Source organism: Chionomys nivalis, chromosome 17 (genome assembly GCF_950005125.1).
Source record: "Chionomys nivalis chromosome 17, mChiNiv1.1, whole genome shotgun sequence".
Taxonomy (NCBI): domain Eukaryota; kingdom Metazoa; phylum Chordata; class Mammalia; order Rodentia; family Cricetidae; genus Chionomys; species Chionomys nivalis.
Window position 1 is genome coordinate 25,770,697 of NC_080102.1, and position 23,328 is coordinate 25,794,024.

Consider the following 23,328-nt stretch of genomic DNA (forward strand, 5'->3'; position numbering starts at 1 on the left):
AGGGTGGCTTTGGGTTTGCTGCCACAAAACTAAGTGAGATGAAGCTGGTGAAACACAGCACGTGGCCTGACCGGCGAGCATCACGTTAACAAGCATTCGAATCCAGAGATTTTGCACAAGTATTTTGAAGAGAGAAGAGAGTCTCAGGGAAGCACAGGGAAGGTGGTCACAAATAGGGACAGAGTGGTTCCTGTTTCAGGGGACAAAGGGAAGAGACTAGCCAGTGTGGAGGAGGACAAGAAGCACATAGTCCAATGGGAAAATATATTCTGCTTGTTCTGAGTACACAGCTTGGGTCAAGACCTCGTGAGTTTGAACCAGTCTACACTCCCTAGACCCTGGCTTCAGATCTTACTTATCCTTATGCTGTGTGTGAAGTCAATCTCTAGCCACAGGGCCAGCTCCTCAGAAGCCCCTCATATGCTGAGGATATCACAGGTCAAAGTTTTATTTGTGCACCCAACCTACTGTGTGAAACACAATAACATAGCACCATGTAGGGATAGGGTGTTGCCCCAAAGGCGACCTTGACTCCATCCTGCTGCACATCATTAAGAGAGAAGATTGGAATACAGAGCCTGGAAAAACAAAAACATCAGCATTCAAAATTTGAAGTACAGCTTCGACCGAGTGCACATGGTTTTTGAGCCACTGCTAAGCTTGTCCTGTGTGCACAAGTTCTAGAAAAAGCTATGCTCGGAGAGCAACCCCTCCGGAGGAGGCAGAGGGAGGTCTGCACTACTTCATACTCCTTTCTGTAGGAAAGGAGACAGGCGGTGGAATCCCTCAGCTATTCAGAAGCAAGGAGAACAAAAGGGAAGCTTTTATTTTAAGAGTCCTGTGTTCTCAGCGTTTATATGAATGAATAGTGACTGGATGACAGTACTCCATAAAATGTTTCTTAAATACAGGATGGGTGATGACTTAACCCCTCTTCTTAACTGTCCAGTGCAGTGGACAGTTCTGGGACTTCTAACCCACACCCAGGCCTGAGCCAGGGGCCTCTGAAAGACAGGACCTGCTGGCCAGACACAGCACATGTGCTCTCATTCAAACCCTTGCCAGTTCTTCTCAAGTGTTTGCAAGCTGTTTGAGGAGCCTATGTTCCTAAACTTTGGAGAGAGAAGGAGAGAAGAAAGGAAGGAGGGAGGGAAAGATGGAGGGAGAGAGGAGAAGAAGAGAAAGGGAGGATGGGAGGAGGAAAAAAGGGACATTGGAAGTTTACTTTTTTTTTTTCATAGAGGAAACCCGAGATGTACGAAAGAGACAAATCCAAAGACATTAGCTGATGAAGGCACAGGATGAGCTGGCCCTCCCTAGGCCCTGGCCTTCTGCTCTTACCTTGCTTCCTAGGTTCTGACATGCTATCTTCTCTTTCTTTCTCCTGACAAAAGGACCGAAGAGCCTCTTGGACCTTTGAGCCTGTTACCTCAACAGCGCTATAGCATAGTCTAACGCCTCACAGAGCTTCAGGAAGGGGTTAAATCACCACGTGAAGGCTTTTATTTGAGAAGAGTGGCAATGCCCAGAAGCAGGGGAGCTGGGGCCTCCCTGAAGAAATAACTGAACAATTTGATTTAATCTGTGACAGTTTTCTGCAGTGGCTAGAGAAGGTGCAGGAGACTAATTGCTTCTATGAACAATAAGAAAAGGGCAGAAGAGAGCTGAGTTAATTAACGCTGGTCCCGCCTCTCCCTGACCTCCTTCCCCTTCTCGGAGGAGTGTCTCCACCTCCAGGTCCAGGTGGAAGGACGGCAGGGGCTCATCACACTGTCGCATTCTTCTGCCTCCGTTCCTAGAGCTAAAGCTATTTTTCTGTGTGGCCTTTAGCCTCGGTTTCCACTTCTGAAAAATTGGAGGAGTAGGAGAGCGACTCTCCAGACAGGGAGCCTTTTTACCCCACTTCATTCTAGCAATCAAGACTCCATGGATTTTGGAAGATTAGTAATAAGAGAAAAGAGCCATCATCATTTTTACAAAATCCCACTGGGGAGAGTATGAATTCTGTCTTTATATATTTGGGATGGAGGGAAGATAGGCAGCAGGTGCCAAGCTGCCTTCATACCAGCATCTCTGGGAGCAGACCCTACTTTTTTATCCTAAGAGGGTAAAAAGGTCAGAGGTTGGCCCAACTGCCTCGGGTTCCAGTATAAAAACCCCATCATTCTTGACTACAGGCAGCATGCCCTCTGTGCAATCATGCTGCTGTCTGTCCTCTAGGGGACACCGGACGGTGCATGTCTGCCCACTGAGTGGTCCAGGAGGCAGGGCTGTCTATGTTTCCAGCAGCCCTTCTCTGCTCCGCCCCCAGCCCCCTCCACTGTGCGTCTGCATCAGGACAAGGGGTCTGCAGCTCCCAAGCCTTCCGCTCTGATGGCATCCCACAAGAGAACCAGGTGTCTTTCCTACACAGCACACTTACCGCCCTTGTCTGCCTGTGGAAAGGAAGGTTAGCTGTGCAATTTTCAGACCATCAAAAAAAGAGAACATTGGAAAATCAACCAGGGGCAAAGCAGAGTTCACTCTGGGGGGCACATAGGAGCCAGCCTTCACCACAGCAGGCATGAATATAAACCCTGAGAGGCCAGCCTTCCCTTTGAAGGAAGACATCTTCTACAACGCGACACCTAAAAACTGTTCTGGTAACCGTCTTGCAAGATCTGGGATCCAGAGACTGCTAGTCGGGAGCTTCGGTGTCCACTTGACATGTCACCTCTGATCACAACAGTGATACATGAAAGAGCCACCAAGCAGATCAGTTTTGCTCTGTGCTGCATGGGGCTAAGCACTGTAACTACTGACTATGCACTCAGTCCAAACAAGCTGTGGACTGAGGTTTCAGAACTAGGCAGAGGTGATGCAGAGGTCAAAACAGGCTCCCTGGCTCCAAAGCCCACACTCTCCCCACCTCTGGAGACTTGCCCTATCCTCTTATCCTCCCTCCTAGTCTGAGAAGATGACAGCAAAGGGATTCTTCAAAGTCACCCGAACAAAACTTGGCAGTCATAAACTCTGAGGGGGTCTGAGGGACAGGAAGGCCAAGGGGCCTGTTAGAGAAAACACAGCCATGCCTGGAAGCCTAGGCCTGGCAACACACTGTGGGAAGGCAACATTCATGAAGGCTTGCTGCTATTTCAAGTGGGGGGCAGGGGTGTGAAGTAGATCCTAGACTTGCCAACACTCAGAACTGTGGCACGCTAGGTCAGAATGGAAGAGAAACTGGTGACCATGCTGAGGTAACATGTAAAAAATTACCTATGACCATAAATATGTAATGAATGTATGATGCATATTTATGGTCTTGCAACATAGCTCAAGCTGGCCTAGAACACTGGGTCCTTTGCCTGAGCCTCTGACATGCTAGGGTGACAGGCATTCACCACTGTGATCAACTGCACGAAAATGTGACAACATGCGCATGCCCTAATATATCAAAGTAGCCCGCAAAACTTCCCCAGGAGTTTCCAAGGGCTCTCTCTGGGTGTGGGTGCTATCACAGGTGAATGTGTGAGCTTCTGGGGTGCACATCTCTGTAGTCTCCATACTCATTTTATGTGCATGGATTGGTTTTGTGCCTCAAAGCTGGGCAAGACAGAGAGAGCTCCGCAGGAGGGTCTGCAGAGCTGGGTTAGCATTGCTAGTTCATGTCTCCACTACCCGCTTACTGGCTGTGTGTCATGTCTCCACTACCCGTTTACTGGCTGTGTGTCATGTCTCCACTACCCGTTTACTGACTGTGTGTCATGTCTCCACTACCCATTTACTGGCTGTGTGTCATGTCTCCACTCCCTGCTTACTGACTGTGTGTCCTCAAGCCACTTTCTTCACCCTTCCTGGCTCTCTACATTCTGTTCTTTTCTGCCCATTTAAGATACAAATGTATGCCCCATGGGTTTGCTTGGGGAATTAAATTGCTATGTGTAAGTAAAGCTGAGGTGTGTTTGGTAAATAGTAGCCCAAATGTACCCACGGCAGGTCCTTTTGTAGTACCAGTCATTAAATCACTCACTGTGCCAGCTGAGCAAATAAATCACTTGCCCTTTCTAGGTTGTGTCGCTTCATCTACCCTAGCCCTACCCCCAAGGCATGACTGGCTCCTGTATTTCCATGTCTGCTTGAAACTTGTTCAGTGATGGCTGACAGTCTGATACTTCGCTTCAGGGAAAATAAAAGCTGTAATGGGGGCTTAATGCCAGGCTCCACTGAGAACCTGGCAGGATTTCCTGGGGTACCACACCACATTCTGGCCTCAATTGGAGGTGTTTCTCCTTGATTAAGTGTAGGAGGCTGCCACTGCAGCCTGCCCTGTGTCCCCTCCATTCCTTGCCCACTGCTCTGTCCTGCTGCCCATTCCTGTTTGCAGCACAAAGAGGTCTGGGCCACTGCCTCCATCTCCTAGGGTACCAAGTAATGTTGGTACCTACACAGCCGGGGTACTTGCTGATCCAGCCATCCTATATCTGACTCACAGACAGAGTATGAAAAGCTTGATGGGAGAATGACTTAGGGTTCTGCCAGATAAGTCAATCCACACCCATGGGTGGCAGGCGGCCAAGGATACCAATGAATGTGGTAGAAACTTACCTAAACTGTTATGAAACCTTTATTTTTGTAACTTGATTGCATGAACATAAATTTTATAGACAGAGCATTGCTTTATAGTGTAGAAAGGATTAGAAAATGCCTAGTCTAAGATGGTTTAAAACTGTTGGTCTGAATGTATTATTTTGAAGGAAGTTTCCCCAGGAGCTCAGTATACAAAGCAGACCAAGTCAAGTTGCTTCTTAGCTCAGATATGGCCTTGGGAAATGGAGGAGGAGGAGGAGGCTGGGAGGGACTCCCAGGGAGATGCTACAATGTGCACAGGAATCTGGGCCCCCAAACTAGTAAGGCTGTGATTTCTTCATGATTTCATCATTCCCAGCAAAAGTTCCTTTTGCTTTTCATTCATATACATGAGTCACCAACATGACTCACAACCGTATCAGCGAGATAGAAATCTGGGTACTGCCCAAGGCAACATACATAGTTGATGGTCTCTTCCCTACTACTCAACTTGGCAAGGTTCTCAGGTCCAGTAGCATTAGGGCAGCTGCCCTCCCACAAGACCCAGGGTAATTGTTACAGTTGAAGGAACACTCTGGCCACTGCTGTGAGCTGAATTCTGATTTTAAGTTATTGGGGCCATGACTGTCCATTGCTTGTTGATTTCTGTACCGTCTCTTCCCCCTCACAAACCCAGAGCACAGTCCTCAAGGAGATCAGAAGTAGATAAAAAGAAAGCCACAGTGTACCCAACAGAGCCACTTGCAGTGACCTGGCCATCACTGAGCAATCAGTGCTGAGAAAATCTCCAGTTTGCAGTGTTTGACAACGTTTGTGGTGAAAATGTCATGTCATGACCTATTACTGGTTTCCTGCTTTACATCTCTGGATGTGTAGGCCCTATCGGCCTCCCAGCAGTACTAACTGATTCTGGAAAGTTGAAATCAACCGCCTATAAGCTGACAAAAAGTTCATTAGAGTATATTTATTATAGCATGTGATTGGTTCATATGGCATCCATTCAAGGATATCATGTGCTTTGACCATATTTACCCCTTTACTCTCTCCTGACCCTTTCCAGTGTCATTAGCCCCTTTCCTTTTCCCAATTATTGTCCTTCACTACCTGCATATATGTTACATATGTGTGTGGGTGTACACATGTGAGGTGTGTGTCTGTGTTTGAGAGAGAGAGAAAGAGAGAGAGAGATTAAGGTTTAATATAAGGGAGAAAATGTAATATTTGTTTTTCTGAGTCTGGCTTATTTTATTTAATATGCTGATCTCAAGTTCCATTTTCCTAAAAATAGCCTAATTTCAGGCTTCGTTATAGCTGGATAAAACTGTTGGCTATGGATGGATGGATGGATGGATAAAGAAGAAGCACGTGTTCTTCACTGTCCTGTTGATTAATGTCTAGACTGTTTCCTTATCATGGCCACTGTGCATATTCCTGCAGTAAACACAGATATTCAGTTCCCCGTGTTGTTTGCGAACTTGGAGCCTTTGACTCCATGCTCAGGAGTGGGTTAGCTGAGCCGTGTTGTGGTTCTACTTTTAGATTTTTGAGGAAGCGCCATATTGATTTCCTTATTGGCTAGACGGTTTCTATTCCCAAAACGAATCAACCCATCTTCCTCCTGCCAGTTTGTGTGGAATCCTTACCACCCGCAGACATCCTCCTTAGTTTTCACAGGAAAGGAGGCACTGAAGTCCTTGAGCAGCCACTGTGAGGAAGGCCTCCTTTATGCTTAAAATACTCTGACTCATTTGATGTCCAGAGAGCTCAACTTACAAACGAGAAGTCTGAGTCTCAGAGATCTTAAGTTACCACGCAGCTCATTCAGGGAAGGGGTCAATTTTAATGCTTACTTTTTCTCATTCCTAGCTCTACCTCCTTCTGTCATGTTGACCCCAGCAAAAGAGCATTGTCCTGCTAATTGCAAGTGCTTTGTGAGCTGGGCTTGCTTGAGATACCCTGGTAGGAGATACAGAAACCTGTAGTTGGCTGGGTCTACTGTGTCTGATCACTGGAGGCCCATGCCTACTGCACAGTGCCTAGTCAGAAAGTTGGTTCTTGGATTCAGGGTGTTGTCGATCCTGTTGTGAAATCGTGTGGAGGGTGATTGCAATCCTGTCATGAAGTTGAGTTAGACACATTTCCCTAAGTTTTGCTTTACACACATTAAATATACTTTTTGCACATCTTTAGCACCCATACTGGGCCAGCTCGAGTGCGCGATGGGCAAGTTACTATCCTTCCTTGGGCATCCATCTGCTGCTTCATCAAAGAGTAGGCTGACCAGATGGAGAACATACTATGCTCATCGCAGACTGGGGCTCATGAGTCCCAGAGGCCTAATTCACACCAACAAGAGCCATGGGCATGGGTGGACATATGTTGAGGACTTCTGATGTCACTTTATTCAAAATACCCCTCCCTGGACCTCCACAACTCCATGGAGCATGTGATATTCTACTCAGTTTCGGCATTACTCAGGAAACAGAGGCCAGAGAAATTACTCAACAGTAGTAAAGAAAGGATGTGAACCCAGACCTCTGCCTCCAGAGCTGGCTGACACCTCTGATACCCTTGAGCATTAGGAAATGGCAGAGTTACCAATCAAGAGTGTCATGTCATCCCAGGTCAACTTTCTAAGGCTAGATACAAGTATTCTCAATGGAAAATAAAAGCATGATGTGCATGTGTCTAGTACCTAATATATCCACAGTAATTAGATGTAATAAATGAAGATGATGTCTAGCATGACCCCAGGTTGTCTGTCAAGAGAAGTGAGACCCCACAAAGCTATCTGACAACAGAAGTAAGGTACACTACTCCTGAGGCCTCACGTATAGCTGTAGCTGGAGTTACTGTACTCAAATAAGGTCCTTCCTGAATGGCTCTGGGATAGGAGGAAGTGGTTGGGATGTGATGTACTTAATTTCTTTTCAGAAGCTTGGGTAGATTGCGAGAGGAAGGAAGTCAGTCACATGGTATAACTCCAGTGTATATGCACTGAAGGAACAGACACATAGATGGAAGTAGGGTGACTAGATGGATGGACTGGTGGATGGATGGATGGATGGATGGATGGATGGATGGATGGATGGGACTGGTGGATGGATGGATGGATGTATAGGTAGGTAGATGGGTAGCTGGATGGATATATAGTTGGATGGAAGGATGGATGGATAAATAGGCTGATGTTTGGGTAAGTGGGTGGGCATATGGGTAGATGGATGGATAAATGATAGATGATTGGATGGAAGGATGGATGGATGGTGAGTGCGTAGATGATGGGATGGACATACAGAGACATTACTAGAAGAACTCATATGCCCATTCCTCATGTGATTAACAATGGTTTGCTCTGATTTGCTAAGGATTCTTAATGAGAATTTTCAGTCTGAGCCCATGGCAAACTGTGGTAAACAGGCTCTTGATTAGTAAGAAACAAGTCATTACTACCAACCCATCACTATGAACGCAGGAGATAGATGTAGGTGGTCTGAAAAGAGTCATTTCTGGGTTTAAGAAGTACACTTTGCCATTCCCGGTTTCCCACCCTGAAAAGAAAGAGATTTCTCTCTTGTAGGAGCAGGTTCAGTTTACTGAGATGGCCCTCCCACTAATGAGGTTTCTTTCTGTCTAGTGGAACAATAGCAGAAATCTGTCTTCAGAAAAGAAAGGGAGTTCCATGTCTTGGCTTTGCAGTTTGACACCACTGTACTTAACACTGATAGCAATCCACACTGCCTGTGGGATTAGGCAGATTTTGCCTGGCTCAGGAATAGCATTAACAGCCATGGTTGGGTGCTTAGCATCTCCGGCATGTTACACATAGCATACACTTCTTACAAACACCACAGAAGTTAGGCTTCTTCTGATAATAAATAAATAAATAAATAAATAAATAAATAAATAAATAAAGCAGACATTCAGAGAGACAAAGGAATTTGCCCAGAATCCCACAGTACTTTGTGGCAGACCTGAAATGCCTCCCTGGGTACTCTTGTCCTAAAACTGTTTAAAAATCCAATGTCTAAGTAGATTTCAGTATGTCTATCCACAGGCTATTATTATACTACTAAAGTGTTTTAATCATTTTGCATAGCATCCGTTAACTGGAAAATATCAGTCACAGCAGAAGTTGCCAGTACGCTCATCCCTCTCACCTTAGCACAGCTCAGTTGAATAGACTTGAAACTTAGCATCTTCTATCAGCCCTCAGAACAACAATCTGCAAACTACAGGATGTGTGCCCCCTAACACTAAAGCACTGCTGTCAACAAAGACCTTTGTCCTTCACACTCTCCAAGGCTCTTCCTTCCCCTCTCTGGGCCCTTAGAGCTCCTAGCTGTTTATATTTCCCTACCAGCTGGATGACTGAATAAGTCAGTTAAACTCTCTGAGCCTGATCTTCTCCCCAGTCAAAAGCAAATAACAACTGGATACTTACAGTGTTCTGAAGACTGGATGAAAGGAACTTATTCTATCTTCCCTGGTCACTCTGCACGGCAAACATCTGTTCATATCCCATACACAAGTCGAGGCAGGCCACTCTGAGTCTCCAGCCCATAGACCTGCGCAGGTCCCCTAGGCAGACCACTCTGAGGCTTCAGCCCAGACTTTTCTCTGATGCCAGTTTCTCCCAACATACAGGCACCCAGTTAACAGGCAGCATGCCACATTTCTTAGGAAATTCTGTGTTTTCCACATTTCTTTCATTTATATCATTTTATGATTTTGAAATTTAAATGCTTTGCATGTTGACCTCTTTAGCTCTTCCTCTCCTATCTGCCTACTTCCTACTTAGATAATTGTCGATCGTCTGTGCCGCTTTTCCCAGGAAGATCCTAGCCACCAGCCTCCACAGGGCCCTACTACTGTCACTCAAGGACCTCTGTACCTTTAGACACAGAGGCTGGCTGAGAGCCCTCACCGAGCACCTACTGTGTGTCTGGACCTACATGGGCACCTTGTGTATGCTACATCCACTCATCCCACCAACATCTGTGTAATCCAGGCAACACTGTTTCTATTCCAAATGAGAACATAGAGATCTATAGTGGTCTAAATGACTTGCCCATGATGACTTGCTCAGGAAAACACAGCTGTCACATCCTAGCTGTTTCTTAAGTTAAACTGTCTCCTGGCAGGACAATGGGCTGCCCACCAGCCTGCCACAGTACTCCCTCTTTCATATTTAGCTGTTGAGCATCTTTGGGACAGTCACGGTGCTAGGAGGTAGGACTTCACCAGGGCATTCCCCTGCTCAGTTTCAGAGGTTCTTCTCCGGCTCCCAGAAGCCCAGCCCTAACAATTACACTCCAGAGAGCTCCTAAAGTCTCTCCCCTCCCTGTCCCAGCCAAGGTTCCCTAAATACCTTCAGATACCGCCGAACATGGCCTCTTCTGGGAGTTGGCAGCAGAGGGCCACCAGGCACGGGGTCATCAGCTCTCCATCAACCGCGGTTGCTCCAGGCGGAATGGGCCACACAGACTGGAAAGGGAACACAGGCACAGCCCATGTTATCAAGCGGGCTGCAGAGTTGTAGTTGCTAAAGGGCCGCACACTTCCTCTGCTGAAACAAGGAAGGCAAAGGCACAGGGCTGGCAGGAGGGCAGGTTCCTGTTTTCACTAACCCACAGAGCAGACTTCTCACTGCAAGGACGGCGATGGGGAAGAGAAGGGCCTTATTAATTCCTTTACAAAGCACTTGAGAATATAGCCAGCTTGATTGTAAATTGCCAGGGCTTACAGAAACTCACTTTTTCCCTCTCTCGTTCTAATTAAAAGGCAGATGGGGCTGTGAATTTGCCTGTGCATGTCCCCAGAGCTCACTGGGCCCAAGGAGGCTGAGGATAGCTCACTGCTGCCTTCCCTTCCAGAGTTTTCTTTCATTTTTACAGTTCTCTTGCTACAGAAGGTAGCCAGAACAGTCCCTGGAGCTGCAGCTCTGCGATAGGCAGGTTTCAGCTGTCAGAGACCTACGACAGAAGACAACTTCCCCTGAGCATAGCAGAACTGGCCAGCAGCATCCCTGGGCACAAAACCCACCTCTGCTGTGGTGCTACCAGAAGAATTGAAAAGCCCTTGTGATAGAGCTTAACCCAGAGAAGGGAGTGGTGGCAGGTGGGAGCAAGGTGAGATCCCCGGGGGATCCCAGATTCAAGGAGAAAGAACTAGAAGCAACTGTGTTGCCTTGAACAAGTTGTTTTAACCACTGGAGGCCTCCGTGTTCCCAACCTGTGATGGGAACACAGATGACGCACAAGGAGCTCAGTACTCTAGGAGGCAAGGATATTAGTTTTGTGGAAGGAGGTTCTAGTTCCTAGGGAACACCTGTGTGCTGACATACTTGGTGGAAAGGATCATTCTGAAATAGTTTGCTAAACAAATACACTGGGGGGGGAGGCAGGGAGAGGAGAGGAGTGAGGCAACTTCCATGAGGACTCAAATGACAGGGGACGTGGGTCCATTGCTCTTTCAATATTCCCCATGGTTTGGAAATAGAATATACATGTGACTTTAAATAACATATTGTTATAGGTACAGTATATATGATTTCATAGTGTGTGAGTCTGTGACAAGGAAACCTGTGGGCATGCTACTAGGCAAGAGGGAAGCATGTTTCTGATCAGAAAATGGCAGCCAGCAGTGCCAGGAGGACCCTCCTACAAGCTGCTTTCTGCCATTCCCATTCCCAAAGTGGAAAACCCCTCAGAGAATTTAGTGATATCCCTCAGTCTGCAATTGGTCCCTACAGAGCCAGAGTAAAGTCCGGGGCATGTGTCTCAAGGACCCCACCCAACTAAGACCAAGGTAGAAACTCAAGATAGTCATTTAGAAACCTCGCTGGGTGTCCTTTACAAAGATAAATTACAAACAGTGGGGCAGTATCTAAATTTAGCAGTGCTGTGTACTAGACAGACTCAGCTGGCTTGTGCAAAGCCAGCTCTGTGCAGGGCATGCTGGGAAGGTGCAAGCAGATGGTGTAAGAACTTGGTGGAAGTGGCCGAAGTGGGGAAGAGCAAGCAAGTGGAATCAGCTGAAGTGGGGCTTTCCCCCACATGCACACCGAGGTGTGTCAGAGCTTTAAAGGGAGGGACACTCTGAAGGCAGGAGTGAGGGGACAGCTTTTCTGCACCTATTGGGAAACCCTCAGGCTTGAATTAATGCACTCCTGGTGCCGGCATCCCTTCAGTTAATGTGGTTGATCAGAGTGCCATCCAGCCACTTGGATTCAGCCATGATGTGGCCCTTATCAGAGCCATCAGACAGAGACCTGGAGGGCAGGCCACAATTGCACAGTTGCAAGACTGCTCTAAAGAAGACATGGTGGGCACCGGGACAGTGTCCACAGGTGGTGGTGGTTAGGGACAAGGTGTGTGTGTGTGTGTGTGTGTCAGAAGGATGGTCATTGATTCATTATTTCAGGGATAAGATAGCCCCAGAAGAAGCTAGGGTGAAGGGTTTACACTGAAGAAACTACTGCTGTGACATTGGGAACCTGGGGCACATGGGTGACAGAGGGAGATAGGTACTGGATAGAGTGCACCCGATTCTGACCTCAGACCCTGTAGGGTCAAGGTCTGTGGGAGAGCAGAGGTCCTGCGGAGGAAAACCATGGTGATTTGCCTCAAGGGGCACTCCTTCTGCTCTGACAGAGCCCTGAGTACCCTTATATGGTTCATCTTCCACCCTCTACCTCAGAAGTGTGCCCACCACCTTCCTCTAATCCACAAAGGTGGCCTGAGCATAAGAACCCTGTCATTTTTTCAAGCATATGTTTTGAGATTCATTCATTCACCAGCCTTGGGTATCACTTGGGTTTTGCCACGCACTGTGCATACTCAGTACTGTGTGCCAGTAAAATGAGACCCTGTTCTCAAGGAGCACCTGAGAGGAAAATGTTCCCTCCAGTTGCCCAGGCCCAGCACAGAATGGGTCACATCCTGATGCTGAACACTGGGTGGGACAGGACTGCAAACGTCTACGTCCACTCAGAGCCGACTCCATTGAGATGACATGGATGGATCTGCCCATCCTTGCCCTTGAGTTTATAACCTAAACTAGCCAGGGGAACCAGCTAAAAACTACAGACTAAATGCAGAAGTAGGGAGGGAGCCTGGAGAAGAACGCGGAAGAGTCCTGGGCTAGCTCTGCAATGCACTGAGGTTTAGCAGGATGAGACCTGATTTCATCCTTACAGTGGGGTTTTCATTCAAGGACATCAGTGCATGGAATCAGCACAAAAGCTAAAGATAGGAGGTAGCCTTCCAGGGGTCTCAAGCTAAGTGTGTGCTCAGCCAGGCTGAACTGTACTGGCAATTGACAGCAACCTCTCAAGAGGTCACAACTTAGGGTCCCCAAAGGCACTCAGGACCATCTGTGTCACATTTCCAGAGGGCTTCACAAATTAATTAGCTATCAGTGCCCAGATAAACAGCCACAGGGAGACACCAAACTGTCAGCCATGAGTGAGCCAAGGATCACTCCATGAAGTGGGACAGCGTGGTCTACCCTTGCTAAGGTGACAAGATGCCTTGTCGGGAGTCAGTTGCCAGAGTCCCCAGCTGGAGCTGGCAGCCTCCCAACTAGAGCAACTCGAAGCTCGTTTCTCCAGCTTTAGTTCTCCTGGAGGTTTCTGGCTCAGGAAATGATACGCTGTAAGGCAATTTGATGTTCCATGTCAGGAGTATAGGATTATCAGCAGGTCCCAAGTCTGGGGAGTTTAGGTTTTGTTTCCCTTCTTCCCACATGAACATTGAGAATAATGGATGTTGGGGAAGTCTACCTCAGGAGCCGGCAAGTAACACTTAAATAGAAAGAATCAGGTACCAGTGACCTAGGTTTCGCAGTTCAAAAGCACTTGATACCTTTCCTGCTTCTGTGGACACCCTGCCTCCTGCAGGTGTATATCATCCTCCTGGGTGACTCAGAGCTCACCTGATCCCTGTAAATCTCAGAGCTCCTCCGCCCAGAGGCAAAAGCTCCCTCTTGGATGCACCTGGGAGTTGATTTTGAAACGTAGAAGTCAATATTAAGAGATGGAGTCCAGATATCTAAGGGCTGGACTGTATGGCCTTATGCAGATTTCCAAGTCTCTCATAGAGCCTAATAGCTAATACTTCTAGCTCATGAAGAAATATACATAAATATTCTAATGTGGCATTAAATCATCAAGGCTCTCTTTTTTGTGGACTCTTGGAAAGACTAAAGTGGATCTCATACATGGGCACTGAAGGCCATGAGTCAGTGTGGCCCTATACCTGCCCTGAAGAGGTGACCCACAAGTATCCACTGAATGAATAAAGAAAGGAGACTGTGTCTAGGGAACGAGACCATTTGCATTATTTCACCTTACTCTGCCCTTCCCATGTAGGGGTAGACAGGCTGCATCCTGCTTTGGCTTAGAGTTAGAGAAGCGATCTGCGTGGAGATCTGAATTCACCCACTGCAGCGGAACCTGAATGTGTCAGGCTCTGTCTCTACAGGAGGTTTCCTGGGACTACAACTCCTCAGCTAAAGTAAAAAAGCAGAAGCCCCGCCGCATGGCCCCCTCTGCTCAGGAGAGCTGCACAAGTACCCTGACTTATTAGAGCCCCGCTCTTCCATCCTTGCTCAATGAAACCGACTAATATGGCTCCAGAGCCTGTGTGCTTCTCAGCCCTGTAAAGGTAATTTACTGACTTCTAGATGTGCTAGCTCGCAAGCCGCCATTTTTCTTAGATCCAACTCAGACACTTATCTGTTGAAATACTTGTGATAGAGCCTCTGTGGGCTAGCACAGGGCAGAGCTATGGGGAGACAAGGCTGCCACTTGCTCCATCTTCTTAGGGTTAACCTTGAGTGGAACAGGGGACAGAATAGGCTGGCATGGTGGGGGTCTCTGGTGCACAGGGACCTCAGAGGAAGCATCTGGAAAGGCTTTGGTGACTAATGTTGACCAAAGTCTGGTGTTTAGGGGTTCATAAAAAAATATGTGAGAATTCGGTCCAGCTAGACTTTGACAGGCTCATAGAATGTGTTTTTGTACCTCTTTCTCAATTCCTTTTTCTTGTGGGACGACTTCAGTTTTGTCTTGTCTGGAGTTGATGATGATGTCAGTACTGGCCACTGAGAGTCATCTTGCTTCTTTCACTCATTCTCTGTCCCTCTCAAATCTACTAGGCTGATGAGTAAGCCCCTCTCTGTGCTCTTCTTTCCACATTGTTCCTGTTCTTATTGTCCTGGGCCCTTTGTGACTACTTATCAGGGTCTCACGGACGATGCCATGTGGCATTAGGCAGGATGCAGGATGGCAGGCATGGTGGTGTCTGTCTGCAGCTCAGCAATGTCAGAGGGTATAGAGTAGATTGTATAGCATAATCTATCCCTGTCCAAGGTCAAATGGTTTGCTGACTTGCTTGCTACTATTAACAGAGCATAACCAGACCCCAGTAGTGGTGTCCTCCTAGCTCCCCACTTTTCTCCAGCATCTCCTTACCATTTGACTAGTCACTTCCTCACTTTTGATCATGCACCCACAGTCAAAACCCGAGAGTGATCTCTCAGGATATTCATAGTTAGTCGTAAACTGTTTCCATAGGTAACTCAGCTGATATGTACATGGAAACTGAAAAGAGTGGCATTTCTGAAAAGATGTTGATACTTAAATGCTCTGGAACTTTCATCCAGGGATATAGTGGTTATCTTTGGGTATCCCATTCAAGAGAGAAGGACACCAGGGAGGAAATAGACTGTTTCTAAACAGGAGTCTTGAAAATGTTCTTTGAAATCTTACATTTCACTCATCCTGGTGTCTTCAGGGAAAGCCCCGAGATCCTCTGAGCTCTGCTGAAGAACAAAGCTGTTACAATGTCTTCCCATAAAAGGGGCATTGGGGTGGGGGAGTGCTGAGGGTTGCTGGACCCCACAGAAGACATTTTTCAAGGGTGCCTCGTAAGACCAGACACCATCTCTGCAGGCCTGGGACAGGTGCGTGCAATCAGTGTGGTACAGCATCTGTACCCTATGTGGCCAGAGCGAGCAGATACACATGGGGAGGGGAAGAGGTGGGAGATTGAGGAAGCAAGTTAAAAAAAAAAAAAAGAAAAAAAGAAAAGCTGCCTTTCCCCAGATCTCAAAAGACCTTGAGGCCTTAATCATATTCTGCTGATTCGGATTCCCTGGGGCATCTTTGTGCCGAAGCTACTGGAATTAGCCCCATAATAGAGCAGCTCCCAGCAGCAGCAGCAAAGACCTGTACTGAGATCTGGAAACAGCTGGCTGCCCGCCTGGTGATAAAGCCACTGTCCCAGCCTTGTCACCTCTCCGCCACATCACCTCATCTCATGAACAGCCGCCCCAAAGTAACTGGCCAGCTACCTCTGGGTATTCTGAACAGCACAAAAGGAGCATGAGCTCTCTTTTTGGTGGCTTTCATTGAAATCCCACCTCATGCTCTCCCACGATGCCTTCCCAGGCCTGCATGTTCCACTTACTTCCTCATGACAAGATTTTATTGGCAGAGGAAGAGCAAGTACAAGATTGGCGTTGATGTCATTTAAGTCACTGCCACCCGGTTAGAGCCAACTGTGTAAAATCACCAGGCAGGGTCAGCTCAGCAAGCAGTGATTCGCGACTGATTGCACCAGCAGTGGGAGGCTGTGGAAATAGCCTCAACTGAGGTGAAAATCAAATCCTAAAGGCCTCTGGTCCACTAGAGCAGTAATTCTAGTTCAGCCTTCCTAATGCTGTGACCTTTTAATACATTTCCTCATGCTGTGGTGACCCCCAATGATAAGATTATTTTCATTGCTACTTCTTAACTGTAATTTTGCTACTGTTATGAACTGTGATATAAATATCTGTGTTTTCCCTATGGTCTTAGGTGACCCCTGTGAAAGAGGGTCATTCAACCCCAAAGGGGTTTGCAACACACAGGTTAAAAACCTGTGGGCTGGAGTCTATTCTGACATTTTAAAGTTCTAGTTTCAGTATCAATAAGTTTATATGGAGAGTGTTTAAAGGGTTATACCATCTTGTAATATCTGTGATTTAATTTGATTTCACAAGGGCTCTCTAAAACATTGCTTAGAGTATCTGGAAACATTGGTACTCTTTACTGGAAACTTGCTACATATAAACTCTTTCATGCTGCCTCAAAAAATTCCTTCTAACAAATATATAAGGAATGTATTTTCTCACCCGTAACTTAAATCCAAGAAAGCTGTAGCCCAGGGACTTTAAATAGCTTTCCTAAGGTTGTGTAGCTCATCAGTGAGTGCTGAACTTGAGTTTGGGCTGATGACCTGATACTCCACGCCTCAGTGCCTCTCCTGTGACATTGCTACATATCCACTTGACAGATGAGGAAACTATTACCCAAGGAAAGAAGCTAAGTGCTATTGTGAGCAGAATTTTGCAAGAGTTCCCAACCTGAAAGCCCATTTTCTGACTAGTCTTCCTATGTCTCTTCAAAATAACAATAATTTGTATTTGCATTCATCAGACAGGATTGAAGGACATGATAGGAAATAGACTCCAAACATGGAGCTGCAGAAGTATGCGTGTTCTTCTTGTAGAAGTACATCAGAACTGGGGCAAGAGACTCCAGGAGGACCCAGGGTTGTATTTGAAGTAAGGATCTGTTTGAGTGGAGAGCTCGGAGGCTGTCAGTGTCCTCATCCTTGTCGCGGTTGGGCTCAAACCATGAGATGAGGAAGTGGGCTCTGCCAGGAAAGTGCCAAACCCATCTGTCTAAAAAGACTATGGGGACAGCCAGGCTCAAACAGGCACAGGAACCACAGGTTGCAATTCAATGGGTCAAAAGACAGTTGGCTCTCGAGAATGAAGACGCAGACTCCACCTCGACTATCATTAAGGTGACATTTTTTCAAGTGTGCCTAAGCCTGGAAAGTCAGTCATCATTAACTACTGTGCCCTTAAATGGTTTCTGACCGTCAGAAGGTGATGGAGCTAATTAAACATGGCACATGTGACAGGTAGCAAAAGGTGTTTGTCCCAGACTAGTCCTGTCTGCTTCCAATGTGAGGTTTGCTGTTGGAGCCCATCTTCCACCCAGACCCTCCTCCTCAAGACTTACATTCCATCTCACCACTGTTTCCATGTGAAGCGTCCTGCAGGGACCTTAGCCATACTGTTTACTTGTTGATTTGCTCATGTGGCAAGTGTTAGTGACTGCTGTCCCCTTGGTCAGGATCAGTCAAACTATAGCATGGAATTAGCTTTTAAATGTGACCTAAATGCTTTTCTAACTGCATCCACAATAGTAATTCATGGCGACAGTGACACTGTTCTTGAAAACGTAAGGAGCTGGTGTAGCTCCACAACTGACTCATTATGAGTGGATATAGGGTTTGGAGAACTGGCAAGGTTGAAATATCCTTGCAATCCAGGGAGGGGCACAGGTAATGGGGTGAAGAGTTGGAACAGACTGTCTATGAATCTAATCTGGATTCTCCCATCTACTGGGGCAGTATATTGTCATGGAAAAGCACACTGGAATCAGAATCCTTGGATATCAGCCTCTTCTACTGGGTACCAGCAAGCTATCAAACCTCTTTGACACTCTACCTATGTCTACAGAAATGCTAGGATGAAGTGGGGGCACACATAGAAAAGCATCAAAATAAGTAGTGTGTGTTCCTCTTCTAAGCCCACTCTAGCATATTGAGAATCGGCTCTATAGTTGGTGGGTCTGTACGGTGCAGAATGCAGAGAGGCTGTAAACATAGGACAGGATACTTGTTGTGTACCTGTGGACAATGTGTGTAGCTGAGGTCTTCCCAGTCTGCAGATGTGACATCTCATTTTCAGAACCCTGTGTGAAACTCGCCTCCATCAGGCACTCCCAACCCCCATGGGAGAAGAAAGAGCACATACCACCCTGTTCTCTGGTCACCCTCGTAAACCTCTTCCTTATTGACTGCCACCAGCCAGCCACTTATGAGTGGAGAATGAAAATTTGTGATATGATGTGTTGCACTAGGCTGGGGCTGTTCTCAGAGGGCAGTAGTGGAGCGTGGGGGAAACTAAAAGCTTTATAGTTTTGGCTGTTATTACCAGCCTCACGATCTCATATACCTCACCTCCTCATCCAGGACTGTGGTCTGTCCATCTGTAAGATGGAGGGTGGGAGGTGGGAAGGTTACTAATAGGTAGAGGGTTGTTGTGAAGATCACCAGATAAAATCATAAATAATTTAAAAGCCCCAGCTCTTAAGAGAGCGCATGTGAAGACTGAATGCCTTTCACTTTCCCTGTAAGTGCGGGCACGTGTGCAAACCTATGTACACATACACATCAGCCACCTGCAAATTCTACCTACAAAAAGCACCCCTTGGCTGTGACTTGCACTTAACTCCTGTTAGGAGGGCCAAAGTAGACCCCTCCCATCCAGAAGGCCAAGGATACTAAGCAAGAGCAAGCCACACCTTGGCTCTTCTCACCCTGGTTTTATAGCTTCTGCTAACTAAAACCAAGAACCAGCAATTTCAATGAAGAAGAAAAGAGAAGTGAGCTGTGACCCCATAGGGTGTAGTTTCAAGATGAAAGTTGTATTATCTGTTGTCATCACTCATGTTAGGATTTGCCAAAACTGTGCTACAGACTTTGGGAAAACTCACAGGCTCGGGGACCAAGCAAAGAAATGACTTGGGGCTAAGGGTATGCAAGAGAACATTAGCACAGACTTGGATGGCAGCCATTTTAAAAGTCTATTTGCTGAAGTTTCCAGGTCTGTCTCTGGGTTCTCCTTGTCTCTCAGAAGCATGCTCTGATGCCAATGCCCATAGGACTCAGTGGCATCTTGGATGCATTTCCAGAAAAGGAAGGGTACAGAGCAGGGAACCTGCACTCTGGCTCTGCTCTCCATCCAGAATGCCTGGATCACAGCCTGGGCTGGGCTCCTGCCTCAGCTGTTCCCACCTCAGCTGTTCCTAACTCCTCCAACAAAAAAGAGGTCAAACTACACACTCTCCTTTGCCCCAGTTCACTTCTGCCCTCCATGTCTATAGGAAAATGGTGATGAACATATGGCTCTAGCCAGTGATGGAAAAGTCACCTCCCTACTCTGCCCTCAGTAGTCTACACTCTGGAGGCACTCATAATCAATCAGTCATTGCTCAAGGGCCTGCTTAATGTGTGCTCAAACTACTTCAGCCTGACCATGGACAAATGTTGGCAGTGATATTCCTAAATACTTAACAATAATCTGTCCAAAAGCCCCCATGAACTTCCTGTAGTTGTAGAAGTATGTCCTGTACCCTAGGGTTCACATCCTCAAGGTGATGCCTCTCACCTGGCTGTGATTGTCTCCTGACCTTACTTCTCAGCGTCTTCTATGCAGTTTCCTCTCCTCGTCCTAGAAAGCCCAACTGTATCCTTGTCCTTCTGTGTGTTGGATCCCACCTGTAATACATAGAGAGGTCTTTACAGGGATGCTGAGATCTGGAGACCACAGCTGTGTTGTCTTCAACATTCCCAACCTACCTGTCATCCTTCCCACTCCCCCAGGGACCTGGAGTGCCCCCTTACACTCATTTTCTCCCATCAAAGTCAGTCCTCTCAAGTCCTGCCTATCCTCTGTAGGCATACAGGTGCCCCACACCAGCTTCTTGGAGTTCTCAATGCAAAAGAATTCTAGGCTTTCTTTCTGATTGCAATCACAGAGGTCTTGTCTTGAGGTCACTCTGATGTGTAGACTGCTAAGCACAGTCCGTACTTTGAACAACTATGGATCTGACCACTTCTTAGGGACTTAAGGCATAAGACTCTACATAAAAAAACAGACAGAGTCAAAATATACTTAGGCAATTCCTCTTAAGTAGCTGAGTGGTTGAGTTCACTGGAATCCATAACTCAATGGGAGTTGGGGGTGAGGGTACTCCTCAAGGTGCTGCAGTGCAGTGGAGCTGTGGAGTTGTATATCTGCTTCCTCCCAGCAGGAATAACACATGGGAAGAGACACCACCAATGGTTAATGCCATTCCCAACGCTAACTAGTATTCCCTGTCACTGAGAGCTGATTACTGGTGTGGGGTGTCTTGTATCTTCTTTGGAACTGTTGATCCCCTTCCATGAGAAGACAGGGGAACTTATAAATCAGCAGGCAACACTGAAACCAAAACCTCAGTCTGTCTGTTTCTATAGGCAGGGCCTTTCTAGTGGGTGTTGTTGGCCCCACCTTCTCACGGAGACAGGCAGGGACCAACGGCCACAGATAACCTGCTAATGCATGGCTGGTAGAGTGTGGAACGCTGGGTGGCTGCCTGGGATGGACCTTGTGTCTGTCCCTTCCCAGCTGTGAGACAGGAGGTACACAGCTTCACTTCTGCCTACTGCCTGGAACCTCTAGAATCAGGATTTGTGGATTATACTAAAGATGGAGCAAAGCTTGCTGCTGCCCGCCTCTTGCATTTGTCGTCTGTCCCTGAGCTGAGCTCGCCATAGCCCATGCAAGCCTGGGTGCTCATTGTTGAGGAGGTGGTTGTAGGTTTCACCTTCTCCTTCCCTGAGGAATCCCTACCTCATAGTGAGAATACAGAAGCACTGGAGAGTGATGGAGAACTGAGGAGCATGGGGACTCTAGAAAGAAAGTAGAGCAGGCCTCTTGGGGACTCCTTTCCTGCCTTCCTGCGTAAGAACATTGACCCCTAAGGCAGAGCCATCAGGGTATACCTGGGGTAGCAAGACTGTCACAGAAAATAAAATTGTGCCTCTGTTGCTTTCCCTGCTAATGACTTCTTCAAGGAAGGCCTGACAGGGAGTCCTCGTGGGGCACACAATTTCAGGATGACTCAATCAGAGTGACAGAGTTGGAGTTCCCGCCTGCTCCCTTTCCCTCTAAGCTCAGGCTTATTTTTCCCAAGCTCTGCTCAGCAAGAACCATCACTCTGAGTCCTAACAAACGCCCCCCAATGAGGGCAGCTTGTTTAACTGCTGATTTTCCACCAAGAACACGGTTTCCTTCAGAAAGATTGATTACAACAGAAAGAGAGAGGAAAGTTTTCTAAGCTATCTCACAGTGTCAGCAAAGCCCACGCCTTTACCCACTTCCTCCCCATATCAAGAACCCCAGCTATTTATAGCTGGCAAAGAAAAAAAAAGAAAGAAATAAAACTGAAAACATCAGAGGCCCACCCTGAAATCCTCATGCCTTCAGGCATTCCCATAGGCAAAGCTGGGTCCACTTGGCATCACCTCCCATCCCCACGCTTTGCAGTGCAGAATGTGGGGCTGCAGCCGGAACCACTTCTGGTGGGAGTGCCATTCCGTTACAAGAACATATCCAGGAGTTTCTCAGAAAAGCTGAGCACTTGGTGTTACAGAAATAAACTGAGGGTGTAAGACTCACACTCAAAATAAGTTGCCCACTGTGGTTCATTGCCAAGATCACTGCCCACCTGGTCCTGACTGGCTGCATGTTTGATCTGTACTGCTGTTGATTCTCATGATGAGCCTGCTAAATCCTCTCTTGTTTATAGATGCTGATGCTCAGAGGATCTGGTCTGCACATCTTGCAGGAGGTAGCAGCAGGCAGAGTTTAGTATATAAAGCACAGAACCCCCTTCTGCTGTCTCACACTATCTCGGGTCTGCAGCCCAGGCTCTCTGGCCTTATCTGTACAGTTCCGAGATGTTGGGAAGGGCTCTGGTCATCAGTCTATGTATAGCTACTGGGTTTACAGTCCTCCTCCTGCTCATCCTGTGGACTTTCCTGTCCCTTCAATGAGTTCCTCACTGCTGGCCTGGCCTCAGGCTCTGGTCACAGGTCCCGCCAAGACCTAACAACTAGACATGGATGTGGAATAGGTATAGCACTCTCCCATCAAGAGCCTCCAGGGATGTGTGAGAGTCCGCCTCGCAGTGACTGAGCACTTGACCACTGTGCTCAGGTTCCTGATGTGCCTCTTATTAGCAGTGGGATTCTCAGAGAAGCTGAAAAAATTGAGTTAGGGAAATAATCCAAAGGGTGCAGGACTTGCAGTAGGGAGCCTGCAGAGGTTCATTGCCAAGAGCACTGAGTCTAAGCTCTCTTGTCTGGTTGCATATTTGACCAGGCACCCACTTTTCTATACCTCTGATATCTCTTCTGTTACGTGAAATGATGGTGTCTTCTGGGGGGAGGGAGGGGAAGGATCTATTTTCATATTCAGCTACATCTGCTGCTTATGGAGCTCCCTGGGGGTAGAGGTGGATGCAGTTGTAGTTTTCAGCATTCTTTTACCAGAAGCCCTTCCAGTCCCTGTTCAGAACCGTCATCCTTTGCCTCTGTATACTTCTTCAGCTGCACAGTGAGCCTGGAGATGAACTTATCTGCTATCCTCCCTAAACAGATAAGGAAACCAAGTTTTTCACATGGCATGCTGCTACATGCTGGTCAGCCCTGACACCCGTACATGTCATATCTCCAAGGATCCTAGGTATCTGTGTGTGGACAAGGGTACAGAACTCTGCTAAGGCCTCAAGGTCCCCAGCCTAACTGGCAGCCAAAGCCATGCAGACTGTCAGCCCAACTCCCATCCTTTCTTCCAGGGAGGTTCCGCACTGTCCCCAGCTGCAGTCATCAGCCCAGACAGGGCCCGACAGCAAGCTGTGGCCTTGGCAAAGGAGGTTGGATGCCCTACTTCATCGGTCCAAGAAGTGGTGTCCTGCCTCCGCCAGAAACCTGCCAACATCCTCAATGATGCTCAGACCAAGGTGGGCACTGGTGTGCATGCAAGGTAGGGAGGGACAATCTCTTGTCTTTACAAAGGGAAGACCAAGTTCTA

The 23,328-nt window shown here is 47.3% G+C and overlaps 2 protein-coding genes across 3 annotated transcripts in view; one reads left to right on the forward strand and one right to left on the reverse strand.

The window, feature by feature from the left end:
- Tg (thyroglobulin) overlaps nt 1-23,328 on the forward strand; it is a 179,404-nt gene that overhangs the window by 132,786 nt on the left and 23,290 nt on the right. Inside the window, exon 42 of the mRNA XM_057792131.1 lies at nt 23,093-23,257. Coding sequence (XP_057648114.1) covers nt 23,093-23,257 — 165 coding nt within the window. The remainder of the gene's footprint in view (nt 1-23,092; nt 23,258-23,328) is intronic.
- The window catches only part of Sla (Src like adaptor), a 49,208-nt gene that overhangs the window by 21,493 nt on the left and 4,387 nt on the right, over nt 1-23,328 (reverse strand). Inside the window, exons 2-3 of one of the 2 annotated variants that reach the window (XM_057792134.1) lie at nt 19,858-19,967; nt 9,935-10,050 (exon numbers count right to left, since the gene is read on the reverse strand). The gene's annotated coding sequence lies outside the window, so the exon portion shown is untranslated. The remainder of the gene's footprint in view (nt 1-9,934; nt 10,051-19,857; nt 19,968-23,328) is intronic. The other variant, XM_057792135.1, reaches the window with a different exon arrangement.